Source organism: Anastrepha obliqua, chromosome 4 (assembly GCF_027943255.1).
Source record: "Anastrepha obliqua isolate idAnaObli1 chromosome 4, idAnaObli1_1.0, whole genome shotgun sequence".
NCBI lineage: Eukaryota > Metazoa > Arthropoda > Insecta > Diptera > Tephritidae > Anastrepha > Anastrepha obliqua.
This window is the reverse complement of record NC_072895.1, coordinates 72,705,825-72,723,923: the sequence shown is the minus strand read 5'-3', so window position 1 is coordinate 72,723,923 and position 18,099 is coordinate 72,705,825. Positions and strand designations below refer to the sequence as shown.

Genomic DNA, 18,099 nt, shown 5'->3' with positions numbered 1-18,099 from the left:
CAATTCAATTTATACAATAGTAATTCTTAAGATTAACAAAAGTTCAACCATAGGGTCTTACGAACTAAATAAACAAGCAACTAGATAACATTTTAATTAGCTAGTGTGGAAAAAAAAGAATAATTACATTTATAAACGTATTTACATAGCGAATTTTCATTACGAATTTATGTATTTCAATTTATAACGCTCATTGTAAACTTGCTCTTTCTAATAAGTGCTCTTTTAATTGCTTCCTGAAAAGCATCATATTATTTAAATTCTTCAGTGAATTATCAAGCTCATTGTACCAACGAACACCGTTGTGTGAAATATTTCGAGATTAGATCCTATTTACCGAGCGGGAGACAACAAGGTTGTCTCTGTTTCTAGTTTCATACCTATGTGCATAATTTTTCATAATTTTGTGGATGTGACATAATAATTGGAATCTGTGCACTAATTTTACAGGCAAAATTCGACAGTTTGCATATAAGTCTACTGAGTGGTATTGATGCGGTAGAGCATACTATTTTGCATCACTTGAATGTTATGAACGTTATTATAAGAAGCTCATGTACTATTGGCATATGTGATGTGGCAATGAGCTAGACCAAAGTATGTAGATAAATTTTTTAGTTTCAGTTGAGAGGTTATTTCTAACCTTATAAAGGAAACCGTTAACCATTGATAGTTTCCGTTCCATAAAGTTAACGTGGTCATTCCAACTCAAGATATAACCTATTTTAACACCCAGGAATTTAACACAATTCACCTCGTTAAACAGAATTCCGTTATGGAGAATGCCAGAGTGGCCACTGGCTTCCTTCTACTTCGGAAACATACAACATTCGTCTTATTAATATTTAATAAAAGTTTATTTAGTCTAAAGAACTCATCGAGAATGATCAAATCCGCCTCAATGTTTAGTCTAATTTCTTTAGTGTTACCACCTGGATAGAAAATAGAGCAATCGTCCGCAAATAAAAATATTTTTCCTCTTAGGGGTAACTTGGAGATATCATTTAAATATATGTAATAAAAATAATAAGGGACCAAGAACGGAGCCTTGGGGAACGCCTATATTAATAAATTTTGAGTCACTGACTTCCCCGTTAATGATAACATATTGCTTGCGGTTATTCAAGTAACTCCTGATTAGACTGACAGCGCTGTCCGAAAAACCATAAAATTTTAATTTTTGAAGGAGAATACCATGATTAATGGAGTCAAAAGCTTTGCTAAGAACCAGGAAAATGCCACCAACCAACTTGTTAAGTGCTATATTGACAATTACAATTAACTAATTACAAATTTTGCAAAACATAATACACGACAGATGTTGACAAATAATGATTACTACTTGAATGAGCTCGTTGTGAAAGCCCTATAATGAACGGTATGCTTCAAATTTGATTCATTGTCACCCGAACAGCTGGTTTTCAGATAAATTTGTAACTCGTGGTGAAATTCTGATCGACAAATGATACTTTGTATTTGCTTGCGGAAGCGCCAATATAAAGTTGAAGATAAAATAGAAAAATAAATGTAAAAATAAACTTTTTGGCTAATAACGAAATTTTGTGCAATACAAAATTATAAATAACTGCATTGTGAAAATTGTGAAATTATAAAGACGTGATAAGAAAGTTGCAGTCTGGCGAAATGTCATTTTTCGGCGGGAACACTTCATTAGGTGCTACAAGCACGCCCGCTAAACGTAAGTTTCTAGAGAATGGTTGCGTTGTGAAATGTGATTATAAAGTTTTATTGAGCTCAAGCCGCTTTTTGAAGATACTTTAATGGTCGATCCGCTCTTGGTGGGATCAGCAGACGTTTCACATCATCTATGCTGTTTATGCGAACTTCTCTTATATTGATCCTAAAAATAAACTTTCCGTTAATAAATTTATTTCACAAGTGAAAAAATTACCCTTTTTTGTAAGCTACATAGCCAACATAACCAATTGGTGCAAGAAATGCGAGTAGAACGACTGATAACACTATACACATTACGACGCTATTCAGTATTTTACTTGCGACAACAACCCCTTCGAATAATAGAAAGACTACTGAAAATGCTGAGATGAAAGTCTGCTTTGCAGTAAAAGCTGATAAGCAATGTTTCGGTTGTAGTGTACTCGTTTTTTTTTTAATTTTAATCATTACTTGATCTATTTGAATATAATTTGAGCATTATACTTAAACATTACTCGCAATAGCCGGCGGCCTCTTCTCATCATTCGGCACTGGCAGTACGGCAGCGGCTCCTGGTTTTGGCACCGCAGCAACGTCAGCAGCAGCACCTGCCTTTGGTACATCAGCTTTTGGTGCTACTGGTAAATGCCACAATTCTAGAGTTTAATTGAATTTAATTTAATTTGGACTATACATTTTGAGCATAGGTTTTGGCGCCGCGGCAACATCTGCACCCTCCCTATTTGGTGGTACGGCAACAGCTACCAATACAACTGGTTTCGGTGGCTTTGGAGCAGCCACATCTACAGCACCTGCTTTTGGTGGTTTCGGGACTAATGCCGCCACTAGTGGTTCTGGCTTTGGGGGTTTTGGTGCGACTTCAACGACGTCTACAGCTCCAGCCTTTGGTGGATTTGGTACACAAACAAATGCTTTTGGAGGGTTTGGCACCGGCGGCAGTACATTTGGTTCAAGTATACACACATTTCTTAAGACAGTAAAAAATGTGTTCCTTAATAAGAGTATGTTTAGATTTTGGTAAGCCTGCCGTTACAACTGTTACTCCAGGATTTGGTGGCTTCAGTGGTGCAACGAATTTTATGCTCGGACAACAACAGCAACAAGTGCCCCAACTATCACCTGATGAAGCTTTCGCCCAGTCCATTTTCAATGTTTCGATATACGGCGATGAGCGCGATACTCTCATCGCCAAATGGAACTACTTGCAGGCCATGTGGGGTACTGGAAAGTCATTTTACTCACAAAATGCGGTGCCGGTGGAAATTACACCCCAAAACTATCTATGTCGTTTTAAGGCAATGGGCTATAGTCGCTTGCCAGGCAAAGATAATAAAATGGGATTGGTCGCCTTAAATTTTAACAAATTGTTGGCAGACGTGAAGTAAGAATAGCATTCATTAATTGCCTATACAAATACTATATCAAGTAATTATTATTTAAAAAATACTTTCAGAGTCCAACAGCAGCAAATTGTCACCTCACTCAATAGTATTTTCGGTAATAAACCAAACCTCGCTATAAACATTGAGTCCATCAAAGAACATGAGGAGAAAAAATGTCAAATAGTAATATACCTTGAGGAGCGATCCCAAATGGCGCCCAATGAAACAAAACGTATACTCGCAACCGAAGTTTCAAACTACCTTAATCAACCGAATGTAAAAGCACAATTAGCCAATCTTGGTATCGCAGAAGTGCTGGCGCTGGTGCTGCCCGACGAAGACCAACTAAAAGAATATTTGGAGAACCCTCCAAAGGGTATTGATCCGCGTATGTGGGGTCAAGCTAAAGTCGATAATCCAGACAAAACGAAGTTCATACCAGTACCAATGATTGGTTTCTATGACCTCAAATGGCGAACAAAATGCCAGGAGACTGAAACGGAAACACATGCGCTGTATCTGAAGAAAGTAGAAAAGGATTTAGCCGCGTTGAGACAACGACATTCTGCTGCAACAGCAAAAATAATGGAGCACAAGCGGAAATTAGCAGAATTGAGCCATGATATATTAAAAGTAATTAAAATTTGGTTTTAATATGGGAAAAATGTAATCATTTAATTTTTTTTGTTCTGTTAAATAGATCATTGTAAAACAAGAGTGCACACGCAAAATCGGATTGGCATTGACACCAGAAGAGGAGGCGCTACGAACAAAGCTTGAAAATATGCAGGCCTTAGTTTCAGCACCAACCCAATTTAAGGCATGTATATGCTTCCTATTCCAATGGTTATATGTCACATTAATATTTTGCCTTTTACAGGGACGTCTCAGCGAATTATTATCCCAAATGCGTATGCAACGCAATCAATATGCTTTCACCGGAGGCAGTGAATATGCTATTGATAAAGAGAGTGAGGAGGAAATGAAGTCATTTTTGGCTATGCAGCAAAAAGCGATGGAAGTACTAACAGATACTGTAACAAAAGACTTGAAAGCTTTACAAATTATCATCGAAGGCATGCCGGAGTTGGTGCGAGTTTAGAAGTTTTTTGTCTTCGGTTAATATAGTGAAACATCTTTCATCACACCATTTTCTCATCTCTGAAGTCAACAGGGAAGTACTCTTGCCACCCTGGTTCGGGGTTTTGTATCGGAGCTAAAGGTGTCGATATTTGAGCTTCTACTTTTGCAGCTTGTACTACAAGTGCAGTGAGTTTTTCAATAAAAAAAAACATAGGCAATCATAATGGAGTTAGCAGTTCAATCGTTCATCGATTTGCTGAGAATATATCTTGCCCCTTGACCACGCCCTCAACTGTTTAAAGATGCAATTATATAAGAGTATAAGTTGCTTAATATGCTGATATTTTGAATAATTTAAAATCAAATTGGTATATACAAAAGGGGTAATTATTATTATATTTTGCGTTATTAGAGCCCATTTGATGAGCTTCACTGAAAACTGCTCTCAATAATAGTTACAAGAGCAACTCTGCTGCATCGGTTAGTCCCAGGAGTATGTCGAAGTGCATATAATATAATTAGGCGACACAATCACTAAATATAGAAATTGCCATTCCGGCACGATATTTACTTATGTTGTATGTATCTATCCGGAAATGGACAAAAGAGCACGCTATAGGCAACAATGAGTTACAATTACAATTCTTTAAAAGATTAAAATAAAGAATTTTTAGAGGACCTTGAGAATTAGTTAAATTGAATAAATTTGAAGGCATTGTGATGGTTTTAATTTGTATAAAGTGCAAAGATAGATGACTAAGGAGAGGGGAAGACTATTTGAGATGAAGGATGTTGTAAAATAAGGAAAGTATTGAGAAATAAAGAAAATTTTAAAGAAACATTTTATATTTGAATTAAGCAAAAATAAAAAAAATCACTGAGTTGTCATTAAATGAAGAAGAATACAAAATTATAGTAGCTAATGTAAATGTTCTTGCTGTAGCTGAGTCGTTTCGTGTGTGACTATCATTTTGTTGGTCCATTGTTTCATATTCGCTGTGTTCGTTGACGGTAATTTTTTTTTCAATTGGTAGCACAACATCAAAACATTGAACAGAAATTGGAGGTCAAGCTCGACCAACCATCTACCAAAGGATGTGTATTAGGGCGGGTCGATTTAAAAATCGCTCATTGCTCTGTGAAAATCATATTGTAGGGATCAAAATAAGAAACTTTACCGAAGGAACCATACCTCTAAAACGAATTCTGATGTCCCCCAATTTCAAAATATCACCATTTTTGGCCTTTACATGAAAAAATCAGCTAAATGGCTATGTTTTTTCTTTATTTTTATTTATTTATAATAATATTTATTATTTATTAATAATAATATCTATTTTTTCTATTAAGAAATTTATTTAGTCAGAACATATGTAAATGAAAAAATTAATTTAAGTGAGTTATAGAAAAGAAACTAAAAAGTCGACCCAAATTGGGGGACATCAGAATTCGTTTTAGAGGTATGGTTCCTTCGGTAAAGTTTCTTATTTTGATCGCTAGAATATAATTTTTACAGAACAATAGGCGATTTTTTTGCCTCCCCACAAATCGACCCGGCCTAATGTGTATACTAATTATATTTGTATGCTTGTTCTGTAAATATTGTTATCCGTAGAAATTGAATTACATCGTGTAAAATTTCCCTTTTCTTGGATTTATATCCGGCCAAAGAGACTTCAACCAAAACTATATGAGGACCGTTTTATGACGATCCTTTGTGTGGTTGGTCTTACTGAGATTATCTAACACATTTTTTTTACTATATATTTTATGTGTCAATTACGTTTGTTCAGTTTTCTACTTGCAGCTATTTTGTATGAACTAGTAATTTTGTTATCTCAGCAGTACTTTGATTTTTAAATCAGTTGTTTTTATATATCACTGCCTTCAATTAGATCACCTAATTGAAATTATAATTATGGTTTTTATGCAAGTAGTTTTTATACATATCCTTTTGTAATCCAATTATTGATGGGTGAATGGACGTACACTTGTGATCACATAGTTAAGCTACTGCACAAATTCGGTTTCAGCAAAAAACCATTGAAGTAGCTTTGCATTGGTATATATTAACTGTATTTAAACCAAAACCATTATCTGCGCAGAAATTACTGAGATCCAGCACCATTCCAAGGACTTCCAAAAAAAGGACACGTTCCATTAATTTATTATTTTAAATTAGTTTTTTGTACGTTTAATCAAATTAAAGCTCATGGCTTTTGACAATTTGCACATTATATATATATATATATAATTGGCGCGTACACCTTTTTTGGGTGTTTGGCCGAGCTCCTCCTCCTATTTGTGGTGTGCGTCTTGATGTTGTTCCACAAATGGAGGGGCCAACAGTTTCAAACCGACTCCGAACGGCAGATATTTTTTATGAGGAGTTTTTTCATGGCAGAAATGCACTCGGAGGTTTGCCATTGCCTGCCGAGGGGAGAAAAATGTTTTTATTAATTTTGGTTTCACCGAGACTCGAACCAACGTTCTATCTGTGAATTCCGAATGGTAATCACGCACCAACCCATTCGGCTACGGCGGCCGCACAATTTGCACATTAAAAAGTCGGTAAAGACGACACTTGACAAGTGTTATAGTGTAACTATATTAGTTTGAACAGTCCGCAGTCCATCACAAGAACATTACCTTAATCGGTAAAACCGAACGTTTCAAAGACCATCTCTCAAATTCTGTAATATGCTAGTAAAACATGGTGGATCTTCAGTAATGGTAGGGGGATGCTTCACCGTATCCGAATCAGGAGCAAATTTACGAGTTGCCAGATCATACCAGAGCATACATGGAATTTTTAGCATGGGAAATTCGGTGATAAGTTACCGATAGCTTGGAATTTGCAGTAAGAAAACGGCTTCAACTACTACTAAAGGAGTCTTAAAGAATAGTTGAAATCAACAATATCGAAAGCCGCAGACCTAAGCGCTATAGAAAATGTACGAGGAGTTATTAAAGGGGTAGTTGCTTTAAGAAAATTGCGCGAATGAGATTTCATTATGAGCAACTATAACGGATGAATGTAGCAAAACTACTTCGGATCTATTTAAGACACTGACACTTGGAATGAGCAAGCGTAGAGAAGCAATTTTACCAAAGTGTTTTCCAACAAAGTACTAGTCTAAAGAAGGTGCGAGTCACTGAGATAAGGTTTTGGAGCTTAACGAAACCCATATCGAACTTTTTACTTTAATTTACCAATGAATTTCAATTTTTATGAATTCTCGTTCCCTGTCGTTTTTGTGGCCTAATTGCGCAAGCAGAAGTGTATGTTGGCGGATGTATTATTATACAGTACATACATACATAATTATAAAATGCATATACGCATTGTATGAATATTTGTGTAAATTTTAAATATTTCCTGTTTGCGTATAAACCAAAACACACATTTTTGCATTGACTACGGACCACGGACCACGGTTGTCAGCGATTTTGCTCAACATCAGACTGCAATAACTTTGAACTTGTAGTTAGATGCGAACAAGTTCACAAAGATTGACGTTGTGATTATAGCAGGTGTGAGATGCAATAGTCACTTTCGCGAGTGATTATAATGGTAAAGTATGTAAATATGCAGCTTAGCCAGCATGTCAACGTACTCATGCGAACTTGTAGGCAGGAAAATTTTTGAATCGTCATTTTTATACTGGAATTACTGACCACATTTAGATATAAAAGATCGCTCTTTAAATTGGGTATTCAGTTTATTTTTATTTTTTAAGTTAAATATGAGTATGTCTACAATCTTTTGTTTGTGTATGTACATGCACACATATGTACATGCATATATGAATATTCATAGATGGATGTCTTTCCTCTTTTAAGTTATATGTATGTATGTATGTGCATGTTGAACCGCAACAATTGACTCAAGCTGTGTGACTTGTTTTTCTGCATCTACCAGCTCCAGCTCAAACAATCGCATCTTTGTTTTGCTTCGCATTGCATTCAAACCAAACACGCGACAGTGGGTTTCAGTTTTCTCAAGCTTTTCGCGGCTGCTTTTGTGGCATTTGATAGTAAATTTTGCCAGTGTTACATTAACATCATTACGATTACTGGCTGCTATTTTGTTTGAAGCTGGCTGGGCGTAGTTTGTAGACCAGCTTTATGAAAAAAACTTTTTGCGCATTGGAGTTGATTGCATACTTTTTTTATATATACATGTGTATGAACATATATTTAACGTATTTTTTTTTTTTTTTTTCAAATAATACGAAAACATACTTTAAACCAGCTAAATAAGCTATATAACCAAGCCAAGATGTGAGCTCCACTTCCCCGTGGGGAGGCAAGCTTGTGGCTACAGGAGCGCGCTATTTACTTAATTTCCCAATTCGTATACAGACGGGTTTTCGTCAAAATTGAGCTGCCCGCGCTACATTCAACTTCCGAGCTTCCGTTTTTGGTAGATGTAAATGTTAGGCAAGCATATTCACATATACGTAAATACATATACATATCTACATACATACATATGTGGATAACTACCCCATTTGCTTTCTTTTCTGTCATGGCGTTTTTCCTATGATATAAATGGCATTGTGCGACTGCTGGAGGTTTATTTAACGCTCCGACGTTGCGAATGTGTATTACGAGTTACCAAGCAAAATTATAACGGATATACGATTTTCGTTAGTTTAAAAAGTGTAAACCCGTTAACGATGACTAGAACTGTGTTTTATGTGAGTGTAAAAATTTTTTTAAAATTTCATTGGTTCAAGTGTCTATTATTTCCATTCAGTTCTCTTGGTTTTTGGTGTTGAATCTCTCCACAGCAGCACCATCAAAACAGTTTGAACGACAATCGACGCATCGTGTTCAAGCAATAACAGGAACGGTCACACCTAAATATCCAATTGAGGATATGCAACTAATGCAACCACATTATATAACACTTGAGGATTTCGAGTCGTTGCTACGTCGCGCCGGTGAACTCTTTCGGCCAAATGCCTACCTCTCAGATGAAACAACCACAACGCCGTCACCACAAAAAGGTCCAACACAGTCTTTAGTTATCGCTACTGGTGTGTCGACGCCTTATCAGCAAATTCAACCGCCTGAAGTGCAGCCATTCAATTTCTACATGCCTCTGTTCGAGTATAATAATGGAAAATTGGATGGTAAAAGTAAGCGATTGGAGCACATTGTTCCGCCGCCAGTACCGGTCAAAGGGCGTGATCAGACCGACTACTATGCTGCAAAACCAAAAAAATTGCCCAAAAAATTTAACGCGGGCACTAAACAAGTGAATATTAAATGGCTGAATGCATTCGAAAAAGAAGCATTAACTGACCCTAGTGGTCAGTTGCCGAAAGCGGTGTATTTACTGCACGATGAACGTAATCGTATCAATTTTGATGACTCTTTTTTTGGCGTTGATATGCAAGTGAAAATTCCCAATAATCAGCTCCATAAGGAGGAGCATGTTGATAGCGTTGGCACAAATGCGAATGACGAGTTTCTTAATCAGGGCGAAGAAGGCGGTGAGGAGGATTTGGTGGCGGCCGCAGCTGGTCAAGTGGAGTACACTGTGCCCAAAGTTTAGTACAAGAGTTCAGTCATAATTTATTATCACATTGTAATACATCGTACATACATATGTTGTAAATATATGTAAACAATACGTGCGTAGAGCCTTATTGCAAATAAAATCAACACATTTAAAGTTTCTTGATTTCGAAATATATATGTCGTTGAAAAATACTTAAGAATGATACCCAGTTCTCTCTATTTGAGACTTTTGCCAAACCACTTAAATGCTTTGGATATTAGGTTTTCTATATATATAAAAAGAAGTTACATTTCCTTGGTAATCTTATAACTCAAGAACCGCCGAACCGATTGACACAAAAATTTTAGAGTTCTTTTCTATCTTTGAGGAGGTGGTTTGTGTGAAGTTTGATTGAAATCGGTGCAGCCGTTCCTGAGTTATGACATTTTATGTGAGGAATGGTTTCTTCTCGTACGAAATGCCTGTATGGGAAAAACAACAACAAATACACAGCCGCTTATGAGCGTTTCTGTTGTACTGTTGTGTTTGTAAGTGTATTATGTTAATATTAATTTTGGACGAAAATATAATAAAAACTGGAGCATTCAAGGAACTGGAAAAACATTTTTAACTTTATTTATTTTAGCATAATTTATTTAGCGTAAAAAATTGAAATGGAAAGTAAAGAATCAAAGTTTAATTACAAGTTTTTATCGGCTCTTTCACCTTACCTGTATATAGGTGACCACCACAATCAAATTTTAAAAAAGTACAGAAAAGGCTATTGTGACATCTTTAGAAAGTATGTTGAATGAAAAAAATCAACTAATTCAACTGTTTAAACATTTTAAGAGTTCTATAAAGAAAACTTAATATGAAAAATTTCTTGCGATATAAAAAAAAACATTTTATGTATGGTGGTGCGAAGCCCACTGGGTAATGCTAGTTTAAAATATTTTCAATCTGTATCAGTCTTTTGTATAAGAAAAACATAGACTTTTTGACTTCATATAACATACAACTTAATATAGAGAAAAATACTTAACAACGAAACAAAATAATAGTCAAATCATAAAAACTGCAGACGGAAAAGAAAAGTATAAAGGTATACCTTAATATTTTGTTGAAAATCCTTTTTGTTTTATTACTGCACAGCGACATTGCATTGACAACGTTCCTATCTTGATCCAAATTTGTGATATTCTGCGTACAGAGTGCATTTTTCACGTCGTTCCGAAGATGTTCTATTATATTTAAGTCGGTATACGAATATGCCTAATCTAGAATTGTGAACAAATGGTCTTCGAAAAACGAAGTGTGCTTCGGATCATTGCCTTGTTGAAATTTCCAAATCACCGGTAAATTCTTTCCGCATAAAGTCATAAAGTGGCATTATATTTTGAAGCATCTGAACGTAATTGACCGCATTCACCGTTTCACGAAAAGCAGTCCCACACTATTATTGAGCTTCCCCCGCGCTTTATGATTGGTGAAATGAACTGGGGGTCGAATGCTGCATGTTTTGGCCGCCGCACGCACTTCCTACCATCTTGACCAAATCTACTTTCGTTTCATCGCTAAATAAAATATAACGCCACTGATTTTGTTTCCAGGATATGCACTCTCGAGCAAACTAAATTCGGCGTTGTCCTTACGCTGCTGTCGACCATGCAGTTCTGCTTTTGCCAATCGAAGGGAAACTGTTGTTTTCGTTATTGGATTTTTCTGGGACTATCTGGCAATCGTCCTATCAATATTTCGTGCTTTCTTTTTTCTGGGAGCATTTTCTCCTCTTCTATACTCAGAAAAATATTTCAAAGCATTAAAAACCATCGTTTTAGAAACGTTTAATTGTGTTGAAATGGCGGCTGCGTGACTAGTGCGTAGGTTCGAAACTGCGTGCATGAAGCACCAATATGATAAAAAAAGTTTTTTCTAATAGCGGTCGCGTCTCGGTAGGCAATGAAAAACCTCCGATTGTATTTATGCTACGAAAAAGCGCCTCATAAAAAATATCTGCCCTTCGGAGACGGCTTAAATCTCTAGGTCCTTTCCTTTGTGGAACAACATCAAGACGCACACAATTTTTTCCTGTCGGCATTATTGTATCGTTTCAACTAAATGTAAATTCTGTAGGAATACATCAAATACTTCATTTTTGACGTGATAACGTCTTATAATTCGATTTAGCCGGCTGCACGCACGAAAAAATACGTCGTTATTTTGCTGAATCGTCGTTATCATGCTCATTCGTCGTTATCTTACTCAATTGTCGTTATCTTGCTCATTCGTCATTATCTTGCTCATGCGTCGTTACCTTGCTTGAACAGCAAGCCAGAGCGCGGAACGAACGACAAGGAGCACAATCGGCCCCCGCATTCGGCAGCGTTCGACATTAGGCTCTCTCCTACTTGAGTGAGCATATATATGTATATATGCGCATATGTATAATATATAAATTCACATATTTATATTTGCATATGCCTTCTTCCTGTGTGCATGGTAATGAACCATTTCTCTGTTGAGAATAGGACGATGATAGAAAAAGTAGGAAATATGAAAGGGAGTGTTTCGAGTGTAATGTGTCTTGAAAAAGTCAAATTGATGATGTTGCCTCTTAGTGTTGTTGACTTATTAACGTCTGACGCACAATCGAAATTGAAGATATCTTTCATGAATTTGATAAATGTTTCGTACTTATTCACGTTTGTGTAAATGTAACTTGACCTATTCCATTGCAATTCCATTTACCTCCTCCTCTATATCCATACAAAATATCTATCAAACAAATAAAATTAAAATTTTGTTTTGAAAATTGAAACCATTACATGACAACCTCTTTTTTTATTTATTTACCGGTTACAATATAAAACACAAAACAATTCACAAATGGGCGAAAACCGAATCGTTCTTAAGTATATTTCTCTCAAAAATATCAGTACACCTACTAAAATACAAAATCTCAAGGCGAACCCTACAAGAGATAAACGCATTTCAATGAATGTGACCACAGCAAATACATTCAAGCGTAAAATGTACCATGACGGTACCGTATTCGACAAAAAATGCACGTATATGGTTGCCAACGCATCGTTTTTAAGTATTTTTCAACCGCTGTAAGTAAATATGGCAAAATATTTATTTGGGCTTTAATGTGCCCTCCTTGCAAAGGGAATAATTTTGTTATGATGCTGGTTGGACATGATTTTGATTTATCTCCGCAATATAGACTTGACGGTCGTTAGAACGGACGTAGTTTACTGTGCACTTTAGTTTAACAAATCCTGATATCTAGGCGAAAAAGTTTAGATAGATTTACTATATAAACTACATTTGTGAATGATTAATGGTTTAAATATTGCATTAAGCCAAAGCCTCGCAAATTTTTTGTTTTACAGATAGAAAGATAGTATTGTCAAAGCCCAAAAATATTTTTGTTTATAAAACGCCTAATCTCAAATCTTTTGTCACGCGCGATATCCGTCTAAGTGAATGTTAGGAATATCTACCTACCTATTCCACTAACAAAACTATGTATATTAAAATATTTTTCTTGAAAGTATGATTTTCGATTTAGGCAGTTATGACACTCATACATACATATATTTTCAGGAACTTGCATTTCATACATATATATGTATGCACATACGTACATACAAATCCATTTCATTCAATATGCCGCTACTTTGGTTGCAGCGCTACTATTATAAGCATCTTGTTGATTATTAATATGCACATTAACAGCTTCCACTATTTTATCCAATAGTCCGGATGCGCCAAATCGAAAAAGACTGGGTTGCAACCAACGAGTACCCAAAGTTTCTTTTACGAGTGTCAACCAAGCAATGGCATCGGGAACAGTCCGTACTCCACCAGCTGGTTTTAGACCAACCAAAGTGCCCTTCCGACGTTGAAATTCTTGTATAGCATAAATCATAGCCAGACCAGCTGGCAAAGTGGCGTTAACATTCTCTTTGCCGGTGGACGTTTTAATGAAGTCTGCCCCAGCTAGCATGCAAGCCATGGACGCCTTATATACCTGCATCGAATGTAAAACATAACTAACAACTTATTTGTAACATATAACCAGCAAACTAGAGTTATTATTACATTCTCCATGTTGCCGAGTTCACCTATGGCGAGAATAGTTTTTAGATGCGCCATTTCACCACAAGCTTTGCGCATCTCGCACACCTCATTGTATACACCTTTCCAATCACCTATAAGTGCCAACTGACGATTTATAACAATGTCAATCTCTGTGGCACCTGAGTCAATAGCATAGTGAATTTCGCGCAAACGCGAATCCAATCCATATTGTCCTGTCGGAAAGCCAGTTGCCACCGAGGCTATTGGTATAACATCATATTTGCTTAACTTTTTCAATTTCGTAGCCGCATCGGCAACACGCGCTGGATATACACACACGGCGGCGGTGTGTATATGTGGAAGAAGTGCCGGTTCGACGCCAAGCTTCAGCAAAATGTGCTCTGGTATAGGAAAAGCAGCACGCTGGCAGAGACTGCGTACGTTGGCCGCTGTATCGTCACCACCCAATGTCGTCGAGTCGGTCAAGGTAAGCGCTTTTAACGCCCATACAATCTGATTAAGGCCAGTCACACTGCCACGCTTGGAAATTTCTACAGCAATTTCGCCCAATTGGTGATTAGAGATCGCGCAATCGAATAGCGACTCATCTAGAAGAGGTTGCCTGTGTTAATTCTTCTTTAAAATTACTTTAAGCTAGATTTTGTACATACCAAATGGAAAAATTGTATTTACTTTCATTTCTAATGTATTACTTTTCGGATCTTTTGCATTAATCCACTTGTTGATAAGAAATTTCTGCGTATGTAAAATTATCGGCGACTTCAATAAGAATCTGTGCACAAGTCAGCTGTTGAATTTTATTGCTGTTACGTACGGCCACTATGTCATTTAAACATCAAATTTCGATCAGTAAAAGTTTAAACGAAGTGGCTTATTCTTAACGCAATTCTTGCAATTAAAACTTTTTTGGTTTTGAGTGGTAGTAACTTAATTACTATAAATAATTTTATAATTTCATGGTTTTGTCATATACATACTTATGCACAAAACAAAGGTTAATAAAAATGAGAGGTAGAAACACTTGCCAGCTGATAACATGTATTTTCGATGGTGATAAGCAAACTCTCAGTTCAGCTTGGTATACCTTACCCTAATTTAATTTAATTTAAAATATATGTTAAAGAAGGTACGTTTGATGTCACATTTCCATGGGAATAATATGACAGATGCCATCCGGAGAAATTTAAATATGTTGTGTAGTAGCAAAAACTTCAGGAGAGTTCTTTATTTGTATAAAAAATAATATGTTTCTCGCTTTTCGAAAGCTATTTCTACATATGTACATTTTATTGCTTTTGAATCTTTTTATATTATTTATATATTAGAATTAACTAGTATTGCTTTATTATATAAAGATTCTACTGTATAATACTATTGTTACAGCTCAAAACGTGGCAGCTTTAGCTTCGGATGTTAAGAAAATAGGAGAAATTATAAATAATAAAATTGTAGACCTAAAAATAGCAAATACAAGTTTTAAACTTAAAAGGACAGTTTCTTGAGTTTACAATCCAAAATCAAAATTTGAGTATTTTTGAAAAAAAATTTAAAGCTTTTGATTAGACAAAAGCAAAACTCACTTTTAACAAAATTTTAATTAAGTACATATGTATGAAGACTATAGAGTTTTGGGCTGTGCGAACAATATACAAAACTTCTTAACGATGTTTAGCCCACTGTTCCCAATATTCCTTCTTCTGCATTTCGTACAAGCGTGAAATCGTGCGATCGAACGCGAACGCCTCTTCTTCACCAGTAAAATAGTTAGCCGACGAATCTTTCTGGAATTAGTGGAAATTGAGTTTAGAATACACTATATATATTTATTATTATTAAGTTTTACTTACAGAACCCTGTTGAATATTTAAATCGTCCATCAATGTTCGTTCCGAGTCAGCTAGACCTGTGGGCTTGTCTGTAATGTCAAAAAGCGATTCGAGCGGTGTTTCGGCTGAGATAACGACGCGCACACGATTATCGTAAAGAGTATCTATGAGCGTAATAAATCGTCGCATTTGAGACTTCAGAAATAAATTCATCTTAGGCACATCGTGTATCAACACTGTATGAAAAAGTTGGGCGATTTGCAGATAATCACTGCCAGCGAGTGGCTAAAAAACAATTTTATAACAAAACTCAAAGCAAAAAAGCTTAAACTTGTGTTCACTTTCATGACTTACACGATCACAGAGCTCATTAAAGTTGCTGTCCAAGACACGTCCGCAAGTTTTTTGGAAAGTTAAATCCCTTCCAAAATGTGTTATAGTACGTGGTCGCACAATATCGTTTTCTTGTGTACAAAGAATTTTGAACATGCGAAGCATTTCGGAATTAGCGTCTGTTTCAGATTTACTGTAATCAAAAAATTGTAGAATATATTATTAGCTTAAAAAAAGAGGAACATTATTCAGCTTTTTTTTATCTGTTTAACATTTTATACATACACAAAGTAATTTGTCGCACCCGATTGAGCGATACGTCGATAGTCAATGCCGCTATTTAATTCACTGATTTTGCAGCGGCTTTTTAATATATCGATGAAAGGCACAAAATTGCTACGCTGTAGTCCATTTTTATACAATTCCTCTGGGTGTCGATTGCTTGTGGCCACCATGATTAGACCGTCGTTAAAGAGGTGGGTGAATAGGCGTTTCAATATCATAGCGTCCGCAATATCAGTTACTTGGAATTCATCGAAGCAGATAAGCCAAGTTTCGGCTATTATTTGATCAGCTACCGGACGTGTGGGGTCGTATGGTGTTGGACTTTCCGTATTAAAGGCCCGATCAGTGGGCCCTCGTTGTTCTTTGGTTGCATGTATACGTTTATGGACATCCGTCATGAATGAATTAAAGTGTACTCGCTGTTTTTGTTGTATCTGATGGAGGCGAAGAAATTAAATTCGATTAAATATGCATTTTTTTTTTTTTATTTTAAAAACTTGCCGCTGTGCAAGAATCAAAGAACATATCCATTAGAGTAGTCTTGCCACCGCCAACACTGCCGAAGATATACAGTCCTTGCGGGACATCGCTACCAACGTTTAACTCCACTCCATTCTTATTGCTGCCACCTTTGAATAATGAACTTAAAAAGCCGCCACCGCTGCTTGTATGAGTCGGTTGATAACCTTTTATATTTTTGTATAGTGCTTCCAAACGCTGTGTAGTCGCTGCTTGTTCTGAATCCGGCAACAATTCTTTGTTTGCGATGCGTTTCTTGTACACTGAGAAGGGACTAATGTATCGTCTTTGGGAAACGGATTGCGGTTGTAGAACTACGAGCAACTGCTGAAAATCAGCTGCAAGCCTTAGACGCGATTTCACACCGACCACCTTCAGCATTTTGCACTAATGTTTCGTAATAATTTTGAGGTATATCCAAAGGTTAAAACTAAATATTTAAATTGCACTGAATTTTATTTGATTTAGATCCTCCTCGTCATCTTGGCATTGTTATGTAAAAACTTTGCCCACATCTGTGCGTGCATGACAAGTTCAAGTGCGAGGTAAAAAAATTGCTAAACTATGATGTGATAACCATGAATGTGTCTTGTTGTGCTAAATAATAGATCGTTACAGCTGTTGAACAGCTGTTTTACACCTGAATATTCTCAGGGTTGCCAATATAGTGTGGGTATAAAAACGTATGCGCTTCCGCATAGAAGACTGAAAATAATAATTTTGATTTGAAAAATTTTTAAATTGTGTTATAATAATAAAAAAATATATTTTTCAAGGATGGGATTTGTTATAATGTAACATGGACAATTTTAGGTAAACTATAATGCCTTATTTAATGAAACTTGGTGGAGATGTTAGGGAGTGTTTTAGGAATAACCTTTTTTTTGTTTTTTTTTTTATTTAAAAATTGGAAAAGTATTGAATTACAATCACAATGATTTTAAAATCATTAGCGGCTATCATTTATAGTTCAAAGTACAAATTAATTTTGTAAATAAAGTGTATAATTCTTTTAATATTTTCTGCGTTTACTTCGGACAGGATTGATATGATTGCCTTATTGAATGTAATGCTTCACAATTTGTAACGATGTGTTTGATAGAAAGTATTTCTTCGTTGCAGAGTTGACAAACGTGGTTTTGTGTGTGTTGTTTTGAAAGAGGTTGCTGTGGGTCAGGCGTGTATGTCCAAGCCGAAAACGGGTATAAATAATCGTGTTTCGCCTTATGGTTGTTGCTGGGAAGATTGGAGGAATGAAGCTTGGATTAATGCAGTTATAATAATGGTTTATGTTATGTTTTCAGTTTTAAGATGAGGATATACTCCTCTAGACACAATCGGCCCCGCATTC

The 18,099-nt window shown here is 36.0% G+C and overlaps 4 protein-coding genes across 4 annotated transcripts; 2 read left to right on the top strand and 2 right to left on the bottom strand.

The window, feature by feature from the left end:
- The first annotated feature begins 1,415 nt into the window (after positions 1-1,415).
- LOC129245360 (probable nucleoporin Nup54) lies at positions 1,416-5,068 on the top strand. Its single transcript, XM_054883473.1, has 7 exons — positions 1,416-1,699; positions 2,202-2,318; positions 2,385-2,651; positions 2,710-3,079; positions 3,152-3,713; positions 3,781-3,900; positions 3,961-5,068. The coding sequence occupies exons 1-7, from the start codon at positions 1,645-1,647 to the stop codon at positions 4,180-4,182; spliced, it is 1,713 nt and encodes a 570-aa protein (XP_054739448.1). The 5' UTR covers positions 1,416-1,644; the 3' UTR covers positions 4,183-5,068.
- A 3,681-nt stretch (positions 5,069-8,749) lies between these two features.
- LOC129246155 (uncharacterized) lies at positions 8,750-9,729 on the top strand. The gene is made up of 2 exons (XM_054884727.1): positions 8,750-8,866; positions 8,926-9,729. The coding sequence occupies exons 1-2, from the start codon at positions 8,846-8,848 to the stop codon at positions 9,727-9,729; spliced, it is 825 nt and encodes a 274-aa protein (XP_054740702.1). The 5' UTR covers positions 8,750-8,845.
- Positions 9,730-13,235: 3,506 nt separating this feature from the next.
- On the bottom strand, positions 13,236-14,670 carry LOC129244822 (deoxyribose-phosphate aldolase). The gene is made up of 3 exons (XM_054882693.1): positions 14,436-14,670; positions 13,786-14,372; positions 13,236-13,714 (listed from the first exon to the last, which is right to left on the bottom strand). The coding sequence occupies exons 1-3, from the start codon at positions 14,461-14,463 to the stop codon at positions 13,346-13,348; spliced, it is 984 nt and encodes a 327-aa protein (XP_054738668.1). The 5' UTR covers positions 14,464-14,670; the 3' UTR covers positions 13,236-13,345.
- Positions 14,671-15,259: 589 nt separating this feature from the next.
- On the bottom strand, positions 15,260-17,383 carry LOC129244821 (putative ATPase N2B). The gene is made up of 5 exons (XM_054882691.1): positions 16,731-17,383; positions 16,230-16,663; positions 15,966-16,137; positions 15,633-15,896; positions 15,260-15,566 (listed from the first exon to the last, which is right to left on the bottom strand). The coding sequence occupies exons 1-5, from the start codon at positions 17,127-17,129 to the stop codon at positions 15,444-15,446; spliced, it is 1,392 nt and encodes a 463-aa protein (XP_054738666.1). The 5' UTR covers positions 17,130-17,383; the 3' UTR covers positions 15,260-15,443.
- Between the last annotated feature and the right edge of the window lie 716 nt (positions 17,384-18,099).

Bases quoted from the DNA above. Each gene is read 5' to 3' on its own strand.
- LOC129245360 (XM_054883473.1), top strand. From the start codon at position 1,645: ATGTCATTTTTCGGCGGGAACACTTCATTAGGTGCTACAAGCACGCCC. The intron at 2,652-2,709 runs GTATACACACAT...GAGTATGTTTAG, and splicing joins CGGCAGTACATTTGGTTCAA to ATTTTGGTAAGCCTGCCGTT. The intron at 3,080-3,151 runs GTAAGAATAGCA...AAATACTTTCAG, and splicing joins AAATTGTTGGCAGACGTGAA to AGTCCAACAGCAGCAAATTG.
- LOC129246155 (XM_054884727.1), top strand. From the start codon at position 8,846: ATGACTAGAACTGTGTTTTAT. The intron at 8,867-8,925 runs GTGAGTGTAAAA...ATTTCCATTCAG, and splicing joins TGACTAGAACTGTGTTTTAT to TTCTCTTGGTTTTTGGTGTT.
- LOC129244822 (XM_054882693.1), bottom strand. From the start codon at position 14,463: ATGAAAGTAAATACAATTTTTCCATTTG. The intron at 14,373-14,435 runs GTATGTACAAAA...AACCTCTTCTAG, and splicing joins AAATACAATTTTTCCATTTG to ATGAGTCGCTATTCGATTGC. The intron at 13,715-13,785 runs GTAATAATAACT...CATTCGATGCAG, and splicing joins AACTCGGCAACATGGAGAAT to GTATATAAGGCGTCCATGGC.
- LOC129244821 (XM_054882691.1), bottom strand. From the start codon at position 17,129: ATGCTGAAGGTGGTCGGTGTGAAATCGCGTCTAAGGCTTGCAGCTGAT. The intron at 16,664-16,730 runs GCAAGTTTTTAA...CGCCTCCATCAG, and splicing joins TCTTTGATTCTTGCACAGCG to ATACAACAAAAACAGCGAGT. The intron at 15,567-15,632 runs GTAAGTAAAACT...CACTAATTCCAG, and splicing joins TAAATATTCAACAGGGTTCT to AAAGATTCGTCGGCTAACTA.